This window comes from Aquarana catesbeiana, linkage group LG11 (assembly GCF_042186555.1).
Source record: "Aquarana catesbeiana isolate 2022-GZ linkage group LG11, ASM4218655v1, whole genome shotgun sequence".
NCBI lineage: Eukaryota > Metazoa > Chordata > Amphibia > Anura > Ranidae > Aquarana > Aquarana catesbeiana.
The window spans coordinates 255,031,365-255,054,207 of NC_133334.1; the positions used below are offsets into that span (position 1 = coordinate 255,031,365).

Below are 22,843 nucleotides of genomic sequence, written 5' to 3' on the forward strand. Positions count from 1 at the left end.
AAAATGAGGTAGATGTAAATGTAGGATTGTCCATCACAGAAAAAACGTTGCAGATAGTTATTCAAAACAATCGCCTCCTCCACACTGCATGTGTCACAATCCCCCTAGGAAATACTCTTACCAGATGATACTGGGTTATACGCTTATCTGTCAATGGATGATGTCTGCTCACTGCATACACTCTGTCAGATGATCCTGGGTTATACACTTGGCTTGCAATGGGTGTTGTCAGCTCTCTGCATGTAATCCATCTAGATGTTTGGTTGTCACAAGCAGAGAACAAAGATACACATAGCGTAATGCAGTACTAAAAGGTATTTATTATAAGTTTCCTTAAGATTGCACACTTACAATGTAATTCACAATAAAAAAGCATGTAACAACAATGTATCACAAGTCGATATTCCTGACTACCTCTCACCGCTCCAGCGGTGTTCCCGGGTAAGGCAAGCAGGAAATCCGACGATGTAGGTTGCTGCGTGGTCAAGCCCTGACTAGTTTTGTGATTGCTTCGCCAGAGGACTGTTCAGATTTACTGTGCCCTGCAGTGCCCTGCAATCTGTGTTTGAAACGTGTTATGTGAATGGAGCACTGATACACTGTAGTGATATTCCCTCATAAGTAGCCAGTTCTGTGAAAGTTACAAATGTACAGTATATAATGATTTTTGGTGAATGTAACCTTTTACCTGCAAATGTATCTGTTAAATAAGAAGGATACATCAATATGTTTTGCTCTCCCAGCAGATGGCGGTAGACTTGTGGTGGACACAAGTTATGGAAAACTTAAGGGGACAACGCTCATGGTTAAAGAGACGGACAGAACCGTGGACACTTTCTATGGAATCCCCTTTGCAAAACCACCAGTGGGACCGCTACGATTTGCAGCACCAGAACCGCCCGAACCCTGGAAGTCAGTGAGAGAAGCCACAGAAAACCCACCCATGTAAGCACAAGGATGTGAGCTGTCGTCTCTGGTGCAGTTGATTATCCTGAAATTATAAAGCAGAACTGATATTTCAGTGTTTGGTGGATGCTAGAGTGAGAAATCCTCTAAACAGTCTCTTATATCTCTGGAAACTCTATTTGTGAAATCTCAGCACATCAGGGGAACTCCTGAGGTGTTCCCATTATCCCTGTGCTAAATTTCCTTGTCTGTTCACCTGCTTTGCCAAGTGTAGTGCTGGGTTCATACTGCCAACGGATGCAGCTCGTAGCAACGGGTCTGATTTGTCCCTGTTCTCTGTTTCAGGAACCAATCAGGGGTGAATTTTTGCCTGAATTAAGCCCTGAAATGGAGCCAAAGATGCACAAGACTCCTGTGCAAGCCACTCCACAGCCACAATGGAGATATGTGAATGGCTCCATAGAGAACCAGTCACAATCTCCTGTCATGCAAATTGGTTGCGTGGAAACCCACATCTAATTTGCACTAGTGTGAACCCAGTCTAAGAGATTCTCTACTCAGCTCCTGGGTCTGTACACCTGCTGTTGCAAGTATGAGGGGTTCCCACCATCCCTGTGCTAAAGTTCCCGGGCCAGTACACCTGTTGTGACCATTCTGTGGGGTTCCCACCATGCTTGCACTGAGATCCCAGGTTTGTATGCCTGCTGTTGCAAGTATGTGGAGTTCCCACCATGCCTGCGTTAAAGTTCCTGGGTCTGTACACCTGCTGTACCCATTATGAGGGGATCCCACCATTCCTGTGCTGAGTTCCTGGGTCTGTACATCTGTTGTGCCCATTATGAGGGGGCTCCACCATTCCTGTGCTGAGTTCCTGGGTCTGTACATCTGTTGTGCCCATTATGAGGGGGCCCCACCATTCCTGTGCTGAGTTCCTGGGTCTGTACATCCATTGTGCCCATCATGATCTATCGTCTGTACACCTGCTGACACAACCAACAGGTAGGGGAAGAAGAAGATACAGAGAGAAGGTCTGTATCTGTTGGCATATTTATATGGGGCTCACTGAGATGATGGGCTCAGGGTCAGGGACAGTTGCATGTTCTGTACCTCTTCCGATGACAGGGACGTCTCCTTTCAGGTGTCCTCAGAATGCAGAACATTTTGGAAAAGCGCTGAAATTAATCGATATGGTGGTGACTCTTCCTCCCACATCTGAGGACTGTCTGTACCTGAATGTCTTCACTCCATCAGACCGAGGTGTCAACGCCAAGCTACCTGTAAGTGTCACTGGTGTTCCCTGTGTGCTTCTTATTACCCATCCCCTGCATACTGTCACACTGCCTATAGTTGGGGTGAAGATGTACAGGTGATGGTGAGCAGTACAAATAGTTTTATTATTTTGTGTTGGTTCTCACTGTGTATAGTTTCTAAATACAATATAAAAAGGTCGCCAAAAGGTAGAGGATCTACAGATCTGTTTTTATTACAATAACGTTAAATGAGTTCCTTTCATTCCTCCTCGATCTTAAGGACTAAGGAAGTACCCCGAGGTCAGTTTCCCACAGCCTCATAGTGTCCTGGAATGATAAATCGATAAAAGACAATCTCCTCTCTCCTTCTCCCAGGTCATGGTGTTTTTACACGGCGGGGGGCTGGTAATGGGGACCGCCGCTATGTATGATGGCTCCGCAATTTGCGCTCATGAAAACGTGGTGTATGTGGTGATCCAGTACAGATTGGGAATTCTGGGATTCCTCAGGTAGGTCACAGGATATGGGACATCAATCAATGTACTTACTTATTTGTATAGATTATGTTGATCTGTACTGTAGGGAGTAAAACACAGAGTGAACAAACGGTATGTAACCCGAGAACAAATATTTTTCTCCTCACACCCTATTGGCTGGCCTCAATATCATTTACTTATCAGCTCCTAGTACTGAGCTGTAGTCCCTCCTCCTTTTTTTCATGTTGTATCTGTATCTGAGAGCAGAACAGGAGGCTATAAATATTGCAGAGAAAACACAATACATATTAGGATTTCATTTTCATCTGTATCCCAGCACCGGAGATGGGCAGGCGGCCTCTGGAAACTACGGACTATTGGACCAGGTGGCAGCGCTGCGGTGGATTCAGGGGAATATTAAGGATTTTGGGGGTGACCCGGGATCTGTCACTATATTCGGGGAGTCAGCGGGTGGAATCAGCGTCTCTGCACTGGTAAGTTCTCCTGGTAACGGCTGGAATTTATCAAACATTCATAATTCCTGTAGACCAGTTCTATAGGAATCACTCCAGAATTCCTGTGTAGGAAAACATAGATACATACTGTACGTATTTCAGAAGTCCAAATAAACTAAAAACCTCTTTGGTCCCAAATGCTTCCATAAAACTAACCAAATACCAAATACATAGAGGTTGAGAACCACGGATTTATAGCACCCACCCCGACACAAATTTTCAGCAGCTGTTATCTGCTGTGTCAGAGAGTTTGTCAGATGTTATTATGCTGATAAGAGAAAAATATCAAGAGATTCCTCCATCCATGCCACATGATGTGGATGGACTTATCTCCATCTCTGGCTATTGTATTCTGACATCGGGCACAGCCAGCTGTCAAAAAAACCTGAATAATACCTGCATCTGATTGGATGCAGATGCTATTTGGCTGACAAATTTCCACCCAACTGCCTTGATTATTTAATTAATGCCGCGTACACACGAGTGGACTTTACGGCAGACTTTGCCCGGCGGACGGGATTTCGTCGGACAATTCGATCGTGTGTGGGCTCCAGCGGACTTTGTTTTCTCAAAAGTTGGACGGACTTAGGTTTGAAACATGTTTTAAATCTTTCCGTCGAACTCGAGTCCGGTCGAAAAGTCCGCTCGTCTGTATGCTAGTTCGACGGACAAAAAGCCACGCTAGGGCAGCTATTGGCTACTGACTATGAACTTCCTTGTTTTAGTCCGGTTGTACGTCATCACGTACGAATTCGACGGACTTTGGTGGATTGTGTGTAGGCAAGTCGGTTCATTCAGAAAGTCCGTCATAAAGTCAGTCGAAAAGTCCGCCGGGCAAAGTCTGCCGTAAAGTCTGCCGTAAAGTCCGCTCGTGTGTACGCGGCATAAGGGATATTGGATCGGAGATTGACAACAGAGCCACCCACTGAGCAGATTTTGGCCAGTTTATCAGGAACTGGACAAAATGTACTCCCTGTATGGCCAGCTCAAGTTAATAACATTGAGCTTTGTTTCCTTGGAGTTGGCCATTTGAGAAAATTTTATCTTGTAGTGGTAAAGTTGCAACAATGTAAAGTGGATGTAAACCCGATTTATGAAATTCGACCTGGGCACTTATATCTGTAGTGTTTACTCACCTCTCTCCAAAGCACTAGGTCCCGTGGTTTTCTGCTGCTCCGTTCTGTTATCAGCATGATAACATCTGAAAAACTCTCCAACACAGGAAATAACAGCAGCTGAAAATTTGTGTTGGAATAGGTGCTATAAATCAGTGGTTCTCAAACTCAGTCCTCAAGTACCCCCAACGGGCCATGTTTTCAGGTTTTCCTTTACTTTTCACAGCTGCTTTAAATCAACATCAATGACATGGCATTGATAAGAGCTATTTTATCTAAGGGAAGTTCCAAAACATGGCCCATTGGGGGGTACTTGAGGACTGAGGTTGAAAACCACTGCTATAAATAGATTAGCAGAGAGCTGATCGATTCACAGCACAGCTCTGCAAGTATCTTCATTCCTCTGCCATAAGTGGGGCTTATGTAGGGAGATTTGTTTCATCCCTGTGTATCATCTGAGGCTGTTCACTTCACTGGGTATAGGAGAGGGTTTACATCTACTTTAAGGAAAAACATGGTTTGATCAGTTTGGTGGGGAGGAAATCAAGTGTCTTGCATAGAGCTGAATTCAACCTTACTGAACACCTTTGCGATTAATTAGATTGAAGATCAATTGTGAGCCAGGTTTTCTCATTCAACATCATTATCTGTCCTCACAAATGGACACATTCTCACAAACACACCAAAATTTTGTGGAAAGCTTTCCCAGAAGAGGGAAGGCTGTCATAGCTTCAAAGGCATCAACTCCATATTGTTGGCCATGGTTTTGGAATGTGACATCCAACAAGCTCATATGGGTGTGATGTATGGAGGAATAGGAGTGTCCTGCACAGAGCCTCAACCCTTCTGAACACCTTTTGGGACGAATTGGAATGCCAACTGCCAGCTCGATAAAGACGTGGTGTGACCGGTTTGGTGTGGAAGTTTTGGAACACAGATTGTAAGCCAGGTCCGCTCATTCTCCGACATCAGTACCTGACCTTACAAATGGACACAAAATCCTACAGACACCCTCCAAAATCTTGTAAAAAGTCTTCCAAGAAGAGTATAGGTTGCTATGACCACAAAGGGGGTTAACCAGCTTGGTGAGGAAGAACTTGAGTGTCCTGCACAGAGCCCTGACCTCAGTCCTGTTGAACATCTTTGGGATGAATTGGAATGCCAACTGCCAGCTCCATAAAGTCATGGTGTGACCAGTTTGGTGTGAAGGAACTGGAATGTCCTGCACAGAGTCCTGCCCTTTACACTACTGAACACCTTTGGGATAAATTCGAACCTCCATTGTGAGCCAGGTCTTCACATTGTGGGCCTCACAAATGGACACAAATTCCCATAGACACACTCCAAAATCTTGAGGAAAGCCTTCCCAGAAGAGTGGAGGATGTTATAGCAATAAAGGGGCAAATTAATAATAATGTCCATGGGGGGCAGGTCCATATTAATGGCCAATGGGAAGGGGGGCAACTCCATATTGTTGGTGCTATATACTGTACTGTCAATCCTGTATTATAATAATAATAGTAATAATTAATTGTCATGGTTTTGGAATGGGATAACCACCAAGCTCATATAGGCTTAATGGTCAGGTGCCCTTTTTTTGTTTGGCCATGTAGTGTATTTAGTGACTACAAGCTCGGGCCGTTATGTCTTGCTGGGTCTTCTAGTTATCCAGGATGAATGCAGCAATGGAGTAAAAGAAGCAAAAATGTGAAGATTTTAAAAATGAATACCTCTCAACTTTTATGATTTCAGGTCCTCTCCCCATTGGCCCGGGGTTTGTTTCATTGCGCTATCGCACAAAGTGGAGTGGCCATAATGCAGGGGTTCATGGTCAGCTCACCAAAGGAGGTCATTTTCTTTAGAGATGTAAGTTATTCCCCTTTTGTGCTGAACTTATACAATATAAAGAAACACGATTAAGGCCCATTCAAACTGAATCAGCTGCTTGAATGCCACATATGTCAATGCAGAATATGCACTTGCTGACTAGCGACGCATCCATAGACATCACCCCGGTTCCGTTTTCTGGAGCTACCGGCTAACTAGCACTAACTAAACGTCTGTCCCCTCCTGCCGCCTTTCGCGGCTTTCTCAGGCTCTCCCATGCCACTGGTAGACCTGAGCGACCACTCAGCGCAATTGCTGGGTTTTAAAAAAGCCCGGCTTTGATTGGCTCTTGGCTACGGTAACCCAGAAGCGATGACCTGACATCACTTCCATTTTACTCTGACGTCAACGGCACCAGTTTCAAAGATCAAAAGCATTCAAAATCACTGATCTTGGTGTGATCGAATGCTTTAAGGGCTGAAGAAGGATTTGAGGTCTTATAGACCCCAGATTTCTCCATAAAGAGTACCTGTCAAATCCCTTTTGCTGTCATGTTTACATTCCGCGTGGCAGCAATAAAAGTAATACAATTTTTTTTAACGCAACGGTGTAAAAAAAATCATAAAATAAAATAAATAATAATTTAAAAAAAAAATGAAAGTGCCCCAATCCCCCGTGCTCGCGCGCAAAGGTGAACGCACGCGTCAGTCTCGTACGCACGCAAACAGCGATTGTCTAACACATGTGAGGTATGACTGAATGTCAGATCTGTAAATCTAAAGTAGTGACCTGTAAAGGCTTTTAAAGCTTCACCTATGGATAGTAAAATTGACGTTGTTTGTTGCCATTGCACGAGCATGCACAATTTTAAAGTATAACATGTTTGATATCTTTTTACTCATCTTCTATACTCTACAAAAAAATGGGTTATGTATTATGTTTTTTGCATTAAAATGGAAAAAAGTGTATTTTTTCCAAAACAGTTGTGTTTAAAAAAAGCAACGCACAAATACGGTGTGATATAAAAAAATTGTAAAACCCACCTGAAAAATATATAATGTTTGGGGGTTCCAAGTAATTTTCTAGCAAAAAATATTGATTCTTTGTTTGTGTAAACAAAAAGTACCAGAAAAGGCCTGCTCTGGAAGTGGATATGTGCATTAACGTTCATCTAATGTTGGGGGCTCACTCTACCAGGCTTCACTTACAACTAAATATTGCTTCTGGGTGTTTGGCCATTTTAGAAGTGTACAGTACATACACCACCCTTATCCCTCGCCTGGTGGTTGCTCCAGTCCTGCTCAGAAGATACTGGGTACCGATGAAGTTTTTGCAGGACACTAGGACGAGATGGCAGCAGTAGTAATAATAAAAGATGGAGGACAGAAATGTAATGACGCCTTCTATTCTCTGGGCTTCCTTTGTAGTTTGTGGCTAATTTGTCGGGATGTGAGCCGTCCTCTCTGGTGGACTGTCTACGGATGAAGTCTGAGCAAGAGATCTCTTCTATTATGTCCAACTCGGTATGTTATGTTCTCCAAACTTCTCCTGAGGTTAGGTTTTTTGTAACAGATTCTCCATGTTCACATTTGCTGCACCTCTGTAGAATTTCTTGCCAATACCAGCTTGTGTGGATGGAATTTTCCTGCCTAAACCTGCAGAAGAGATATTGGCTGCCAAAGAAAACAGCAAAGTGCCATTTATTATCGGCGTGACGGAGCAGGAATTTGGCTGGATTGCCTCACAGGTAGGAAATCCATCAAGGTGAGCTGGCAGGGAACAACCTGCTTCTAATGGCTATAGAATAAAATCTCTAATGCGGCGTACACACGGTCGGACTTTTTGACCGGACTGGTCTGACGGACTCCGACGGACCAAATCCGGCGAACAATCCGATCGTGTGTGGGCTTCACCGGACCTTCAGCGGACTTTTCCAGTTGCAAATCTGACGGACCTTAGATTTGGAACATGCTTCAAATCTTTATGTCGTAACTGCGCCGGACCCAGAAATCCGCTCGTCTGTATGCTAGTCAGAGGGACAAAAACCGATGCTAGGGCAGCTATTGGCTACTGGCTATCAACTTCCTTATTTTAGTCCGGTGTACATCATCACGTACAAATCTGTCGGACTTTAGTGTGATCGTGTGTAGGCAAGTCCGGTCGTTAGGAAGTCAGTTGAAAGTCTGCCAAAAGTCCGTCGAAAGTCTGTCGAAAGTCTGTCGGACAGGCTATCGGACTTTTGTAGCTGAAAAGTCCGACCGTGTGTACGCGGCATTAGTCTGCAGCCAGTTCCTGCCTCCACCCTCCAATTACTGTGTGACCTTAACTTTCAGGACTGAATCTTAAAATCCTTATTTAACCCACTGTCTCGGATGTGCTTAGCATTAATTGCAGAGGTTTTCAAGCAGAACTTAAAGCCTCTGCAACCAATGAAATATGAACCCAATTTATTTATTTAAGTGTATGCCTGAGAAAAATCACATATTTAATACATCTTTGCAAATACATTTACATTTCCCATGTTTTGGGTCAGTGAGTTCTACAGAAAAGAAGCAACACAGGAGTAATCCAGGTGATATGGAATAGAGTTTCACAGAATAGGTGCAGCACAGGAGAAACTCTAAAGATTATGGAGGAAGGTAGAGAGTTCCATAGCACTGGTGTAGCTTGGGAAAACTGCAGATATTAGAGGGGGATAATGAGCTCCATAGAATAGGTGAAGCCAAGTAGAAATCTTGGAGATGATAATGGAAGTGGTGAGTTCCATAGAATAAGTGCAGTACTGGAGAAATCCTAGAGATCATCAAGGAAGGTTGTGAGTTCTGAAGAATAGGGGCAGCACAGGCTTTGTTTATTGAGAGTCCAGTAGATACAGGAGGTAGCGGTGAGGAAAGATGTCACGTTGTTGGTATTGACCTGAAGCAATGGGTACATGCTTCTACTCACACTGATAGCAACACCCTCAACCTTGTATTCTCCTACCTGTGCACTCAATGCAAGCTCTCCAACAAACATTTTCCTCTCTCTGATCACCACCTTATGAGTTTTGCTCTCTCCCTGTCTTCCACCACCTCTCCCCCTCAAACACCTAACAATTAACCATAGAAACCTTCATCACTTCTCTTCTCTATTCTGCTACTGACCACCTCTGTGACAAAATCTCACCCCTTTCCTGCCCCAATCTAGCCACTTCTGTCTACAATAGATCCATGACTGCCCTGGATGAGCTTGCCCCCCTCACTGCACACAGAATCAGGCCCCGACCCCTACAACCCTGGCAAACAGATGACACCAGAAGCTTCAAAAAACATACTCTTAAGCATCTGTGGCGTAAGACTAAAGCTGGATACACACTATAAAATTTTATGTAGATTTTTTCCTTCAGATTTTCCAAAACCATATAATATGAGGTCAAACCTTAAGAATTTCAATTTGTATGCAATCAGGCAGGCCTTTGCATTACATGGTTTTGGTAAATCTAAAGGAAATCAGACAACAAAAGTTGTATAGTGTGTATGGGGTTTAAGTCTCACAAAGACTTCAACCAATGTAAATCTGCCCTCCAAAAATAAAATTCTAGCCTCCACACTGCCAGGCAGACCTATTTTATCACTCTTATTGCCACCTTCTCATCCAGTCCCGTCAACTCTTCTCTCCCTTTAAAGCAGAGTTCCACCCAAAAGTGGAACTTCCACTCATTTGTCTCCTCTCCCCCTCCGGTGCCACAATTGACACCTTTCGGGGGGGAGGGGGGACAGGATACCTGTCTTTGACAGGTATCCTGTTCCCACTTCCGGGAGTCCGGGCCGCGGCCTGTGACATCACCGTGGGGCTCCCTTGTCCTCCCTCCTCCTCTCCCTGTCCCTGGGCCAGTAGGAGAGAGGAGCAGGGCCTCGCGCATGTGCAGTAGGGTTCCCTTACCCGCAATGGTGGCGGCAGCACCCGACAGCTGATGGACACATCAGCTGCAGTGCTGACTTCGCTGGACTCCAAGACAGGTAAGTGTCCTATTGTTAAAAGCCAGCAGCTGCAGTATGTGTAGCTGCTGGCTTTTAATTTTTTGTTTGGGCGGAACACAAGCTTTAACTCTCTACTTCGTCCTCCGCTACCTCCACCTACTAACTCACTCACTGCCCAGAAGATCGCCAAATACTTCAAAAATAAGGTTGATTCAATTTGTGATGACATCTCCACTCTACAGTTATCCCCCCCACATACTTAACACCCTATGTCCACAGGTGCAATCAACACTTTCCTTATTCAACCCTGCTACTATAGACAAGGTTGCTCAACTTTTTCCTAACGCTCACCTAACCACCTGTCCCCTGGACCCTGTTCCCTGTCAAATACTGCGGTTACCCTCTGACTATATCCTATACTCTCTAACCCACATCTTCAATCTCTCCCTCTCTTCTGGCATCTTCCCCAACTCTCTAAAACATTCTCTTATCACCCACATACTTAAAAGGCCTTCCTTTGACCCCACCAATCTTAACAACCTATGCCCCATCTCCTTGCTCCCCTTTTCATCCAAACTCCTTCAACGCCTGGTCTACAACCAACTGAGTAATCACCTTTTATTGAGAATAACCTTCTCGATCCCCTTCAGTCTGGATTTTGCCCTCAACACTCCACAGAAACTGCTCTACTGAAACTCACAAACGATTTACTAATAGCAAAAACCAATGGACACTATTCTTTACCCCTACTTCTGGACATTTCAGCTGGTTTTGATACGGTTGACCACCCCCTCTTCCTCAAAAAACTCCACTCACTTGGTCCCGGAGACTGTGCTCTTTGCCGGCTCTCATCCTACCTATCCCACCGCACCTTCATTTTCACTTACAATTCTACTTCATCCCCTCCTCCTCCTTTCTCCATCTGGGTCCCCCAACTATCAACCCATCCCTGCATGCCAAGGTCCTAGGTGTAGTCCTGGACTCTGAACTCTCCTTTCAGCCCCACATCCAATCATTTTAGAAAGCTTGCCACCCCAACCTCCCCAACATCTACAAAATACGCCCCTTCCTAACCAATGACAACATAAAGCTCCTAATTCACTCCCTGGTTATCTCTCGCCTCGTCTACTGCAATTCCCTCCTCATTGGTTTACCTTTTAAATAGGCTATCTCCCCTTCAATTCATCATGAATGCAGCTGCCAGACTAATCCACCTTACTACCCCTCTGCTACCCCTATCTGCCAATTGCTCCATTGGCTGCCACTCATCCAATGAATTAAATTCAAAATACTAACAATAACTTACAAAACCATCCACAACTCAGGCCCCAGCTACATCACTAGCCTAGTCTCAAAATACCGACCAAATCGTTCTCTTCGTTCCTCCCAAGACCTCCCACTCTCTAGTTCCCTCATCACCTCCTCCCATGCTCACCTCCAGGACTCTCCTATCCTTAAAAATTCCCTACCCCAATCTGTCTGAATATCTTCTACTCTTTTCACTTTTAGGCAATCCCTGAAAACTTTTCCCTTCAGAGAAGCCTATCCTGCCCTCACCTAACAACTGTACTTTTATTTTCTCTATCAGCTCATCCCCCACAGTTATTACCTTTTGTATCACTTGACCCTCCCTTTGAGATTGTAAGCTCTAATGAGAAGGGCCCTCTGATTCTTCCTGTATTCAATTGTATTGTAACTGGACTGTATGCCCTCACGTTGTAAAGCGTTGCTCAAACTGTTGACTCTATATACTGTAGATCCTGTATAATAATACTGAAGAGCGCAGGTGGCTGGAGATAAGACATGAGAAGTAAGATGGCAGAACCCTATGCTGGACGTTGTCAGTAGGATTCAGGATTTTTGAGTTTTCTCTCTATGAAGCTGGCAGTTAGTAGGGTCACTGGAGAGGAGCAGAACAGATTTCTTGATGTGAAAAGCAGCTTTGGTAATCTATGTGTTTGTGGACCAGGGTCTGGGAGCTGATTACTTGAACGGGCTGCCAAAGGAATCAATCCAATCGGAGATGAAACGTTCTCCATTTCTGGTAAGGCCTCTGAGATTTTTTATGTCTAATGGATGGTAATTGACTGCAAAAGGATTTCTCTCCACCAAATATACATACAGTATCTCACAAAAGTGGCTACACCCCTCACATTTATGCTGCAGCTCAGTTTCAGGGTCTTGGCAATCTTCTTATAGCCTAGGCCATCTTTATGTAGAACAATAATTCTTTTTTTCAGATCCTTAGAGAGTTCTTTGCCATGAGGTGCCATTTTGAACTTCCAGTGACCAGTATGAACGAGTGAGAGCGATAACACCAAATTTAACACACTTGTTCCCCATTCACACCTGAGACCTTGTAATACTAACTAATCACATGACACCGGGGAGGAAAAGTGGCTAATTGGGCCCAATTTGGACATTTTCACTTAGGGGTGTACTCACTTTTGTTGCCAGCGGTTTAGACATTAATGGCTGTGTGTTGAGTTATTTTGAAGGGACAGCAAATGTACACTGTTATACAAGCTGTACACTCACTACTTTACATTGTAGCAAAGTGTAATTTCGTCAGTGTTGTCACAAAAAAAGATATAATAAACTATTTACAAAAATGTGAGGGGTGTACTCTCTTTTGTGAGATAATGTACATGAATCATTTTATCCCACCAGTGTCTGGGCTGCAAGAAACCCAAGGTGGTGGCAGTGGGAAGGGTATTGGTAGGGAGGGTCAGGGCTAGGGACTATCGGCATAAAATCTCTTCACCATAGTCGATATGGGATATTAAAAGCCCACCATGCTCCACCTTTGGTTTATGTTGAATGATGCTTTAATGTAAATCTCTCCTAATGCCATACCTCACAACTTTGTGAAATGAGGGAATATGCAGTTAAGTTTCGGGCACTAATTCACAAAAAGGATATCGGGGGAACTGGAGAAAGTGCAGAGAAGGGCAACCAAACTGATAAAAGGCATGGAGGAGCTCAGCTATGAGGAAAGATTAGAAAAACTGAATTAATTCTCTCTTGAGAAGAGGAGATTAAGGGGGATGTGATCACCATATATAAATACAGAAGTGGTCCATATAGTGAACTTGGTGTTGAGTTATTCACTTTAAGGTCATCACAGAGGACAAGGAGGCACTCTTTACATTTAGAGCAAAAGAGATTTAATCTCCAATTACGGAAAGGTTTCTTCACAGTAAGAGTTGTGAAAATGTGGAATAGACTCCAGAGGTGGTTCTGGCCAGCTCAGTATATTGCTTAAAAAAAAGCCTGGATTCTTTCTTAAAAGTACATAATATGACTGGATACTAACATTTATAGGTAAAGTTGATCCAGGGAATATCCAATTGCCTCTCAGGGGATCAGGAAGTATTTTTTTTCCCTGCTGGAGAAAATTGGATCATGCTTTGCTGTATTATTGCCTTCCTCTGGATCAACTATAGGTATAGGATTGTGTATATAGGATTGTATCATATTTTTTTTTCTTTTTTCCTTTTATTGGTTGAAATGGATATCTCTGTTTTCAACCAGACTAACTATGTAACTATGACACCTACTAAGTATGTAGGCATAGGGCACACCCCCTGCCACAGATGCAGCAATTTAGAAATTGGATGAAAGGTTTAGCACTGGGAAACACGTTTTGAAAGATAAAAAGTGCATTTTATATACAACTATATAGATCAGACCAAAATCAGGGACAAATGAGGAGGAAAGAGGGACAAATCAGGGACAGTTGGGAGCTATGCCTAATCCTTAAATGGAGCTTATAACATGCCCCATAGATACATTGCTACAGTCTGGATAATACTCAGCACACACATTACAATGTGATTGTACAGTCTCCTTTAGATTGTCTTGGGCCACGTCCTGGGATCACAGCATCAGCCTTGAGTTACTACACAGGCACAGTAACAAATAAGCATCAATCGTGGTGATTGGGGCCATGAGTTGGCAATTCCAACATATTTAGAAGTGGAATCTTGGTGAGGCCAAACCATAAAGTGGGCATGATGGGTGGTCACCATTTATCTAGAAGGAGATCTGGTCAGGACTAACCCATATAATGGCAGTGATTTGAGTGTACCCACCTGGAAAGCAGATGGATGAAATTCAGACCATGGGGTTAACAGTGTCCCAGGATCCGTGACCATAATGATGTATGTATCATTGTAGCATCAACTTGGGTACAACCAGCTTGACGGATTTTACATGTGATTATTGCTAGTGGCTGGTATAGGTATATGTATATGTGGTATATATGTCTTCTCCCAGCAGGCGTGGTGGGAAAGAAATTCCTGGGGATGACAGGGTTGCAGGAAAGAAATTTGCTCCATCTATGGCCGGCCTTAGTTTTGCAGTCCAGAGCCAGGGACGGTGGGAGTCGTAAATCTGAATATGACTTGGTGTTTGCTGTGTGTGCAGGGTGCGATCTCTGGTCTGGATTACACATTGCTGGACGAATACTTTGGGAACATGGACGACCCTCTGGAAAACCGAGATCACTTTCTAGAACTACAGGGCGATGTCATGTTTGTCATGCCTTCACTAAAGATAGCTAAACTTCACAGAGGTGTGTGGCTCCAGATACCTCTTTATGGCCTTCATATTGATTGATATAGAGGAACTACACTGAGCACTGTTAATATTTAAACTGAGCATGTAATATCAATCCGATCAATAACTTCGATGTATCTGATTCCCTTAAACTTTAATAAATATCACACTTTATTTAACCTGTAAACCCAAAGACATGATTTATATAAAACCTTTTTTTGGTTCCTTCTCAGATTCCGGAGCCCCAGTCTACTTCTATGAATTCCAGCGCCGTCCATCCTTGTATGGGGACAGTAGACCGCAGTGGGTGAAGGCCGACCACGCAGATGAAATCGTGTTCGTGTTTGGAGGTCCCTTCGTGAGAGATGGCATTCTCTATAAATCATGTATATCGGACGGATAATTACTTTTTATTTCCTAAAACATAACAGTAGTCCTCTGTCAGGACCTTCGGACTTTTGCTTTAATAAAAATTCACCGCGGAGGAGGAAACATACTCCAACGCACAGCTAAATTCCTGTCCAGTAATTCAAGAGATGGACACCCCAGGCAGCCTTCTGTCAGCCTTTTCTGTGCTGTCCTCCATTGCTGACAGGTCCAGGCATCTGTCTCCACTGCACCTCATGATGCCATCTGCGCTATAAAGTCTTTTGGGTTGAGCTCTCTAGCCAATGGATGGCCAATAATGATGCACATGCACATAGGAGCCAGTGGCGGGTGGTAGAAATTTTTTTGGGGAGGGGTGTGTCAAACAGTATGCCAGCCCCCCCCTCGGTTGGTAGCACTTACCCCATCACCGGCGGCTTCCCCTGTTCGGCGGCGGCGGTGGCCTCCCGTTCTCCTGCTCTCCACAGGTCATCACGGCAGCAGCGGCTTCCGTTTCCTCCCTCCTCCTCGGCGGCCAATCAGGAGTCTTCTCTTTTCGGCCAATCGGAAAACGGGTCTCACACCCGCTTCTGATTGGCCGGATTGAGGATCAGTGTTTCAACAGCGAATATTCATTCGCTGTTGTAACACACCTGGGTGGGCTCCGGTCGCATTCTCTACGACCTGAGTCCATCCTATTTTGAAGACTATTAGAGCCTCTGGCTTTAATCAGGTGCTTAAAAAAAAAACCCTGCTGCTGTAATTAATTCGCCCGGTGCCACGAAAGGGGCCGGACGCATGCATAGGAGGTGGCCGCGGTGGCCGTGGATAGATTCATGCTATACATGAATCTATCCATTGCATATAGGGGGTGGCCTGGAGAGAGGGGGCGGTGCCCGGGTGCTTCTAATGGATGGGCCGCCGCTGATAGGCACTTCATCATTCCTGCACTTGGACCATGAGCTGACAGTGTACACTGCACAGAGCAGGCGCCATGCAGTGTACATAGAAAATAGAAAATTGCTGGGAGAAAGAAGAACAAGTTTTTTGATAGTATATACTTGGTCTCTTCTGCCAAAAATTCCACCCCCCTGGCAATATCTTTTTTTTCGAATTTTTATCTGCTTTAAAGTGATTGTAAAACAACCCATTCAGTTTAAAATAGAAGTGAAACACAAAACATTTTTGTATAGATATAAATACCATTATAAATTATAACATTATAAATACCCATTTCTCTTTTTGTAAGTGATCTCTTTCCCTCTGTTCTCAGATGCATAAGAGCTGGGGGAGGAAAAACAGCAGTACACTTAGCTTCCCAGTAAATGGTTGTGGGGGGGGGGGGTGTCAGGACAAGTCTGATCATTGGAAGAGAGCTCAGCATAGCTAGAGAACTGCTAGGGTGTTCTGCTTAGTATGGTCAGTTTTAATAGAAAAGCAGAGGGGCAGGAACACCAGGAATTTCACAAAAAGGAAGCAATACAAAAAGAACAGGATACATTCTCATACACGTACATGGTACAGCGGGCACATATGAGGAACTTAAAGTGTTGGGGTAACAAACACTCTAAGCTGAGGAGGGAATGTGAGTAGAGATGTGCACAACCAAAAAATATGTTTTGTTTCGGATTTGTTAGTTAAGTTAATAATTTTGTTTCGTCATATTCGTTATGTTAGAATGATTCGCTTTTAGAATTCATTTCATTTATTCTGATTTTCTTTTCGTATATTCGTTATTTTCAAATCGTTTCAAAAGGCAAAATGCGTAATTCAAATGTATTCAAAATTCGAATTTCGGAAAATGGCTATATTCTCTCTATTTTATTCTATTCTATTTTTTCTATTCCATTTAATTTTCTATTCTATGCTGATGTATTCTATTCCTATATGTTCTATTATATTCTGTTTTGTTCTATTCTATTCTTTTCTATTCTGTTCTATTCTATTCTATTCTGTTTTATTCACTTCTATTCTATTCTGCTCCATTCTATTCTATTCTTTTCTATTCTATAAATCAACCTAAGTAGGAATCATTATCTTATTTCACTTTTAAACCTTACTGTATTCATTTAAGTATGTATCCATTTCAAATTCAAATTCATTTTTTAATTCAAATTCAGATAATTTGTTTCATTATAAATTATTTTTGGACTCGTTGAAATTGGAAATTCGGATACATCTGAACCCCCAATAACTAAAATTTTGTCTGAAATTAGGCCGGGTTCACACTAGCTGCGGCTCACAGCAGGCGGTCCGGTGCGTCTCTTTTCACCATTTCATGGGTGAATCAGGTCTGAATTTTTGCCTGAATTCAGTCCTGAAACTGAGCTAAAGGTGCACAGGACCCTTTTCCAGTGCGGACCATGGCTGCCCTGGAGGTGTGCGAACCGGCTCCATTGAGAGTCGATCACAGTCTTCTGTCATGCAAATTGGATGCATGAAAATCCACATCCAATTCGCATAAGTGTGAACCCAGCCTCAGTAACAAAACAAATCGCACATATCTAAATGTGTGTGCCAGACACTTCATATTAAATGTAACTTCTAAATTAAAATATCTGATGGGGATCGTCCTCTACATTTCGGAAGCCCTGTCTATGAATAGAGAAATAAAAGAACAATGTAACCATTAGGGTTGAGCAAAATAAGGAGTGTTCAAATCTCCAAATTTCAACCTAAAGTTTTGGAAGGTGAAAGAAAGGTAATTTTTGAAGTTTTATTGTTCAGTTGGCTTTAAATAGCTTCTGAGATTTACAGAAGCTCCTTTCATCTATCCAAAACATGTTCCCACTCACAGCCCAGACCCCCATATATGCTCTTTTGAGTTACTGTACATGTGCAATAACTCACATAAATTTGATGCTGTAATCCCAGGACATTAGAAAGGGCAAACCACTGCGCTATATAAAGAAATTTGGTAATATAAAAAACTTATTAAAAAATGAAAAAAACAAAAGTGACAATTCAGTGAGTAGATAAATATACAAGCAGCCGCTAAAAGTGGGATACACACATTACAAATTATACAATAAGAAGCAGCGCTGTGACAACAATGGTATGTATGATAAAGACCAAACAAAATAAATGAATATTAGACCCAAAATTGGGATAAATTACAAAAGTTCATAATAAGGTTCATAATAAACTAATAGAGGAAAAAAGTCCTATCCAGAATCAAATTCAGATAGTGGACGACGACGTCAGAGTGTGACGAAACGTACGTCGGGCGTGCTGACGTGCTGACGTGCTGCATCTACCGTCTGTAGGATGGGCGTTCGCTTCAAGCCGGCCGGCTTTACAAGCTTTTATTATTCATCCGAGTGTAAGTGTAATTTTAATATTCCTTTAATAAATGGTGAAAGCAGGATTACGCTATGTTGCTCTTCATCTTTCCTTGGTGTACCTCCCTTGAGATTTACCCCTAGCCAGGAGGGTATATCTCTACAGTGAATACTGGATATTTGGTGGACAGCGTGCTTATTTCAAACGGAGGTGGTGTGTTTTTTGGTGTTTCCATTCCTGAAAGGCCCTGACCGGGTTAAGGTCGCAAGCTCCCCTAAGCTTGCCGTTTGGTAAGCGCGCATTCCTACTATTAACACAGTGGTGCGGTGAAGGACATACTGAATTTATATGCATTCCCACCTATCTACGTTTTCTCACATTATCCACTATCTGAATTTGATTCTGGATAGGACTTTTTTCCTCTATTAGTTTATTATGAACCTTATTATGAACTTTGGTAATTTATCCCAATTTTGGGTCTAATATTCATTTATTTTGTTTGGTCTTTATCATACATACCATTGTTGTCACAGCGCTGCTTCTTATTGTATAATCCCAGGACATGGCCCGGGACACATCATTGGCTGGACAGAGGGCCAAGATCTGGGACTACACCTATGAATTTAGAACAGTTGATAGGTATGTTATTGAATAGCTGATTGAGAACGCTTGTACTCTCACAACTAAATAGTTCTTTTTTATTTCTCAGACAATTATCCAGAGGAGGAGAAGAAACTCAGCAAAACCATGATGAAATACTGGGCCAACTTTGCTCGAACAGGGTAATAAGGCTTCTCCCCCCATAATGCAAGAAGTGAATTCTGCTCATTGATAATACAGTAACACAATTAATGGAGGACCCAACACTACTCCACTCCATGCAAAGTAAACATTACATTTTTGGCTGAGCTTACAAATTATCACTAGAGGGATCACCAGCAGCAGGAATGAGATCCTGATTCTTCTTGACCAGCTTAGATAAGATTTTCCACCTTCCTATGACTGCTAACCATTGACTCCACCCTTACCCCCTTAACTTTACCTACAATTAACGAGACCACACTTGGAATGGAGTATAATTGGCCAAAGCAGCCTTTTAATCACAAATATTAAATATATATAACATATTTTAACACATAACAAAACTTCAACTATCAGTTGCTCCCCCCCAGTGGTCTTTGACAGCACTTCCCAGCTTAGCTCTGTTCCACTTCTACACTGCGGGCCTTTTTCAGTACTAGGCCGCCAGCCGTGTAACACAAGCTCGGAGACGACCCATTACCCGCAGTGCAACCATTACCATCTTCCAGCTAAACCGTGTTAGCTGGAATACACCAGAGGGCCCATACCACTGATGAGTCCCCCACACTTACATCTCGTAGGTTATCTTGCCACCACCAAAGACCACAATACTGCCATGATATGTCCTTCTCGCACTGCACCTGAAATAAAGCAAAGTGAACACACAACAAAACAGGGAGGGTGGTGGGAAACTGTTCCCTACACCACTCCCCTACATTTACCCTATTCTCGTTAACCCCTTGATGCCCCCCTTCTCACTCCTGTCATGCCAGCCCTCTGCTAGCTTCAATTCTTTCAACTCACTCCGGGCCTCACTATATAGACTTTTATATCACTAGAGGGATTGCCAGCAGAAGAAAGGAGATCCTGTTTCCTCTATATCATGGGTCTTCAAACTATGGCCCTCCAGTTGTTCGGAAACTATAATTCCCATCATGCCTAGTCATGTCTGTGAATGTCAAAGTTTTACAATGCCTCATGGGATGTGTAGTTCTGCAACAGCTGGAGGGCCGTAGTTTGAAGATCCCTGCTCTATATTGATCTTTGTATCCCTAAAGGGAACACCAGCAAGTGTCACACTGGATGAATCTTTGGCAATTTGTTGCCCTCACCCATCCGTGTTTCTAAGCTTAGTAAAAATATAATCTCCTCCCTCTCTCCGCAGTGACCCAAACGGGCCTGGCCTGGCTCATTGGCCACAGTACAGCCAGGATGAAGACTATCTTCAGATTGATATTCAGCAGAAAGCAGCGCAGAGGCTGAAAGACAGAAAATTCAATTTCTGGACCAAAGTCCTCCCCGAGAAGATCCGTAAGATGTCGGAGGAGAACGAAGAGCATGCCGAGCTGTAGAACTTTCCAGACCTTCCCAGAAAAACAGAAGTCATCACTCCACACTCTTCACAGGAAAATACCAAGTTTAATGTCACTAAAGACTGATAATTCAGTTCTGTGTGGAGGTTGGCTGGTGGACATACCTGACATTTTGATGTTGATTTACTAAAGACAATTTTGCAAACTGTGCACTTTGCAAAATGCAGTTGCACTTCTGTGTTGCTGTTTTGGAGAGAACCCAAAATTTGGGATTTCACTTTCAATGATGACGGCAAACAGGACACATAGAGAGGGTGAATCTCACTAACGGGAGCACAAACAGCAATAAAAACAGAATAATTAATCTTGCGCTTGTGGCTTAACCCCTGGTCCGTTGCACTGATGAACACCCAATGGGGGTTATTTACGAAAGGCAAATCCACTTTGCACTGCAAGTGCACTTGGAAGTGCAGTCGCTCTCAATCTAAGGGGTAGATCTGAAATGAGTGGAAGCTCTGCTGATTTTATCATCCAATCATATACAAGCTAAAATGCTGTTTTTTTATTTTCCTTGCATGTCCCCCTCGGATCTACAGCGACTGCACCTCCAAGTGCACTTTCAGTGCAAAGTGGATTTTCCTTTAGTAAATAACCCCCAATATCTCCCCAGATATTAATCACAATTTTTAGCAACATGCAGTGTTCTAAATTCCCCTAAACTGATCGTGCAAACTATTTGTGAGTTGTCACTTTAATGAGATATTCTTCACACATGCCATGGGTATATGTGGAATTACACCCCAAAACACATTCTGCTACTTCTCCCGAGTATGGGAATATCTAGGGTTGCCACCTTTTCTTCAAGTCAAACCCGAACACTTTAGGGGCGCACAGTGATTTTTTTATAGATATATTTTGCTAAAAAAATAACATTTCTAATCATATGAAGTTAATAACAAGAGTCCCCTTTTACATCAGAGTCCACAGAGTTCCCCTTTTACATCTGAACTCGCAGAGTTCCCTTACACTGTAAGAGGGGACTATGCAGACTCTGATGTACCAGACAACACTGGGGACTCTAACATAAGGGATGCTCTGGGAACCTTAATTTAAGAGGGAACACTGAGTACTCTGATGTACGGAGAGGTCTCTGATGTAAGGGGGAACACTGAGGCCTCTGGTGTAAAGGGGAACTCTGATGTAAGAGGTGCTCTGAGAACCCTGATTTTACCTTACTGTACTCACTCAGAGGCAGGAGAGAGAAAGGGGGAGACTTCAGTCACAGACAGGGATGGATGGTGAGCTCACTCATCCCTTGGCAGTCAGCACCTCTCACCCAGATGTATCTGAGGCTGCTGGACTTCAAATTTCTGGCCCCAATTTCCTTTTCTGAGGCACAGAGCCAGGGATTGGAGTGTGGGTAGACACAGAGGGGTAAGGGCAAGAGGAAGAGGAGCAGATCGAGCCCTCTCTCCTTTCCTGTCTGTGTGTGTGTGGGGGGGGGATTGTTAGTGCTGGCTTTGAGCAGCATGAAAGAGAGTGTTACAGACACTCTCAGCTTAGACAACTGCAGCCAGCAACCTTGCTGGGAGGCCATAGTCCAGTCTGAATAATGTGTCCTGGTTTAAGGTAGTCTGAAATCCGGACACATGATTCCAACCCTAATTACAAGCATTCTCCTGGAACGGATTATGCTTGTAATACTTTGTTCCACTGTATTTAGGATCATTCCGCCTCTTCCCCTCCTGTTTTGTTTAAATACTCAACTTGTCTCCATCCCAGGGCTTGAGAAAGGGGCTGCCTCCTCAAAATACAGTACTTTGTCCTGGAGACACACAGATGCGCCTCTTCATCCAGGAAGGGCTTGGAGTACTGGTGGTGACGTAATTTCCGATACCTGTGAGAATGCATTGGTGCAGACTGTATCGGAACCTGGACGGCAGTTGTCGTATTGGTCTATTCATCCTCACCTTTGCTGTTAGCGTAGTGGCAGCCCCCACCTTGATAGGCCACAAGTTTTTGGGGGATTTTATGGCTCAACACAACATCACAGCGCCACCTGCTGGATATGTTGGAGAGTCTTCTTTACTTTTATATGTGAGCGGATCTTTTATGCTTACCATTGTTTTTCTATTAAAGTGGACACATTAATTTATTCTGGAGGCATTTTTTTTTATTGGGAAATATCTTCTAGGATTGCCTATTTAACTCTTTTGGATCATGGTTGATCATGTGGTTTGTTTATTCAGGGGCATAGGAGGACAATTGACATGTGGGTCGGATTTTCAATGCTCATTTGGAGAGATAGATAGATAGATAGATAGATAGATAGATAGATAGATAGATAGATAGATAGATAGATAGATAGATAGAGCATCCTTGGCACATTTTTATACTACATCCCAGGACTTTGTGCACTTTCCTTAAAGTTTTAGGCGGGGTTCACACTATCATTGCATGCGGCTCACAGCAG

At 43.3% G+C, this 22,843-nt stretch overlaps 1 protein-coding gene across 1 annotated transcript in view; it reads left to right on the forward strand.

Annotated features, from left to right (window-relative positions):
* The window catches only part of LOC141112683 (cocaine esterase-like), a 36,444-nt gene extending 13,919 nt beyond the window's left edge, over positions 1 to 22,525 (forward strand). The window contains exons 2-13 of the mRNA XM_073605683.1: positions 744 to 945; positions 2,045 to 2,183; positions 2,532 to 2,665; positions 2,970 to 3,126; positions 6,015 to 6,128; positions 7,517 to 7,612; positions 7,696 to 7,836; positions 12,018 to 12,092; positions 14,477 to 14,624; positions 14,842 to 14,994; positions 18,966 to 19,038; positions 20,223 to 22,525. Of these exons, the coding sequence (XP_073461784.1) occupies positions 744 to 945; positions 2,045 to 2,183; positions 2,532 to 2,665; positions 2,970 to 3,126; positions 6,015 to 6,128; positions 7,517 to 7,612; positions 7,696 to 7,836; positions 12,018 to 12,092; positions 14,477 to 14,624; positions 14,842 to 14,994; positions 18,966 to 19,038; positions 20,223 to 20,409 (1,619 nt within the window). The 3' untranslated portion in view covers positions 20,410 to 22,525. The remainder of the gene's footprint in view (positions 1 to 743; positions 946 to 2,044; positions 2,184 to 2,531; positions 2,666 to 2,969; positions 3,127 to 6,014; positions 6,129 to 7,516; positions 7,613 to 7,695; positions 7,837 to 12,017; positions 12,093 to 14,476; positions 14,625 to 14,841; positions 14,995 to 18,965; positions 19,039 to 20,222) is intronic.
* The last annotated feature ends 318 nt before the right edge of the window (positions 22,526 to 22,843 follow it).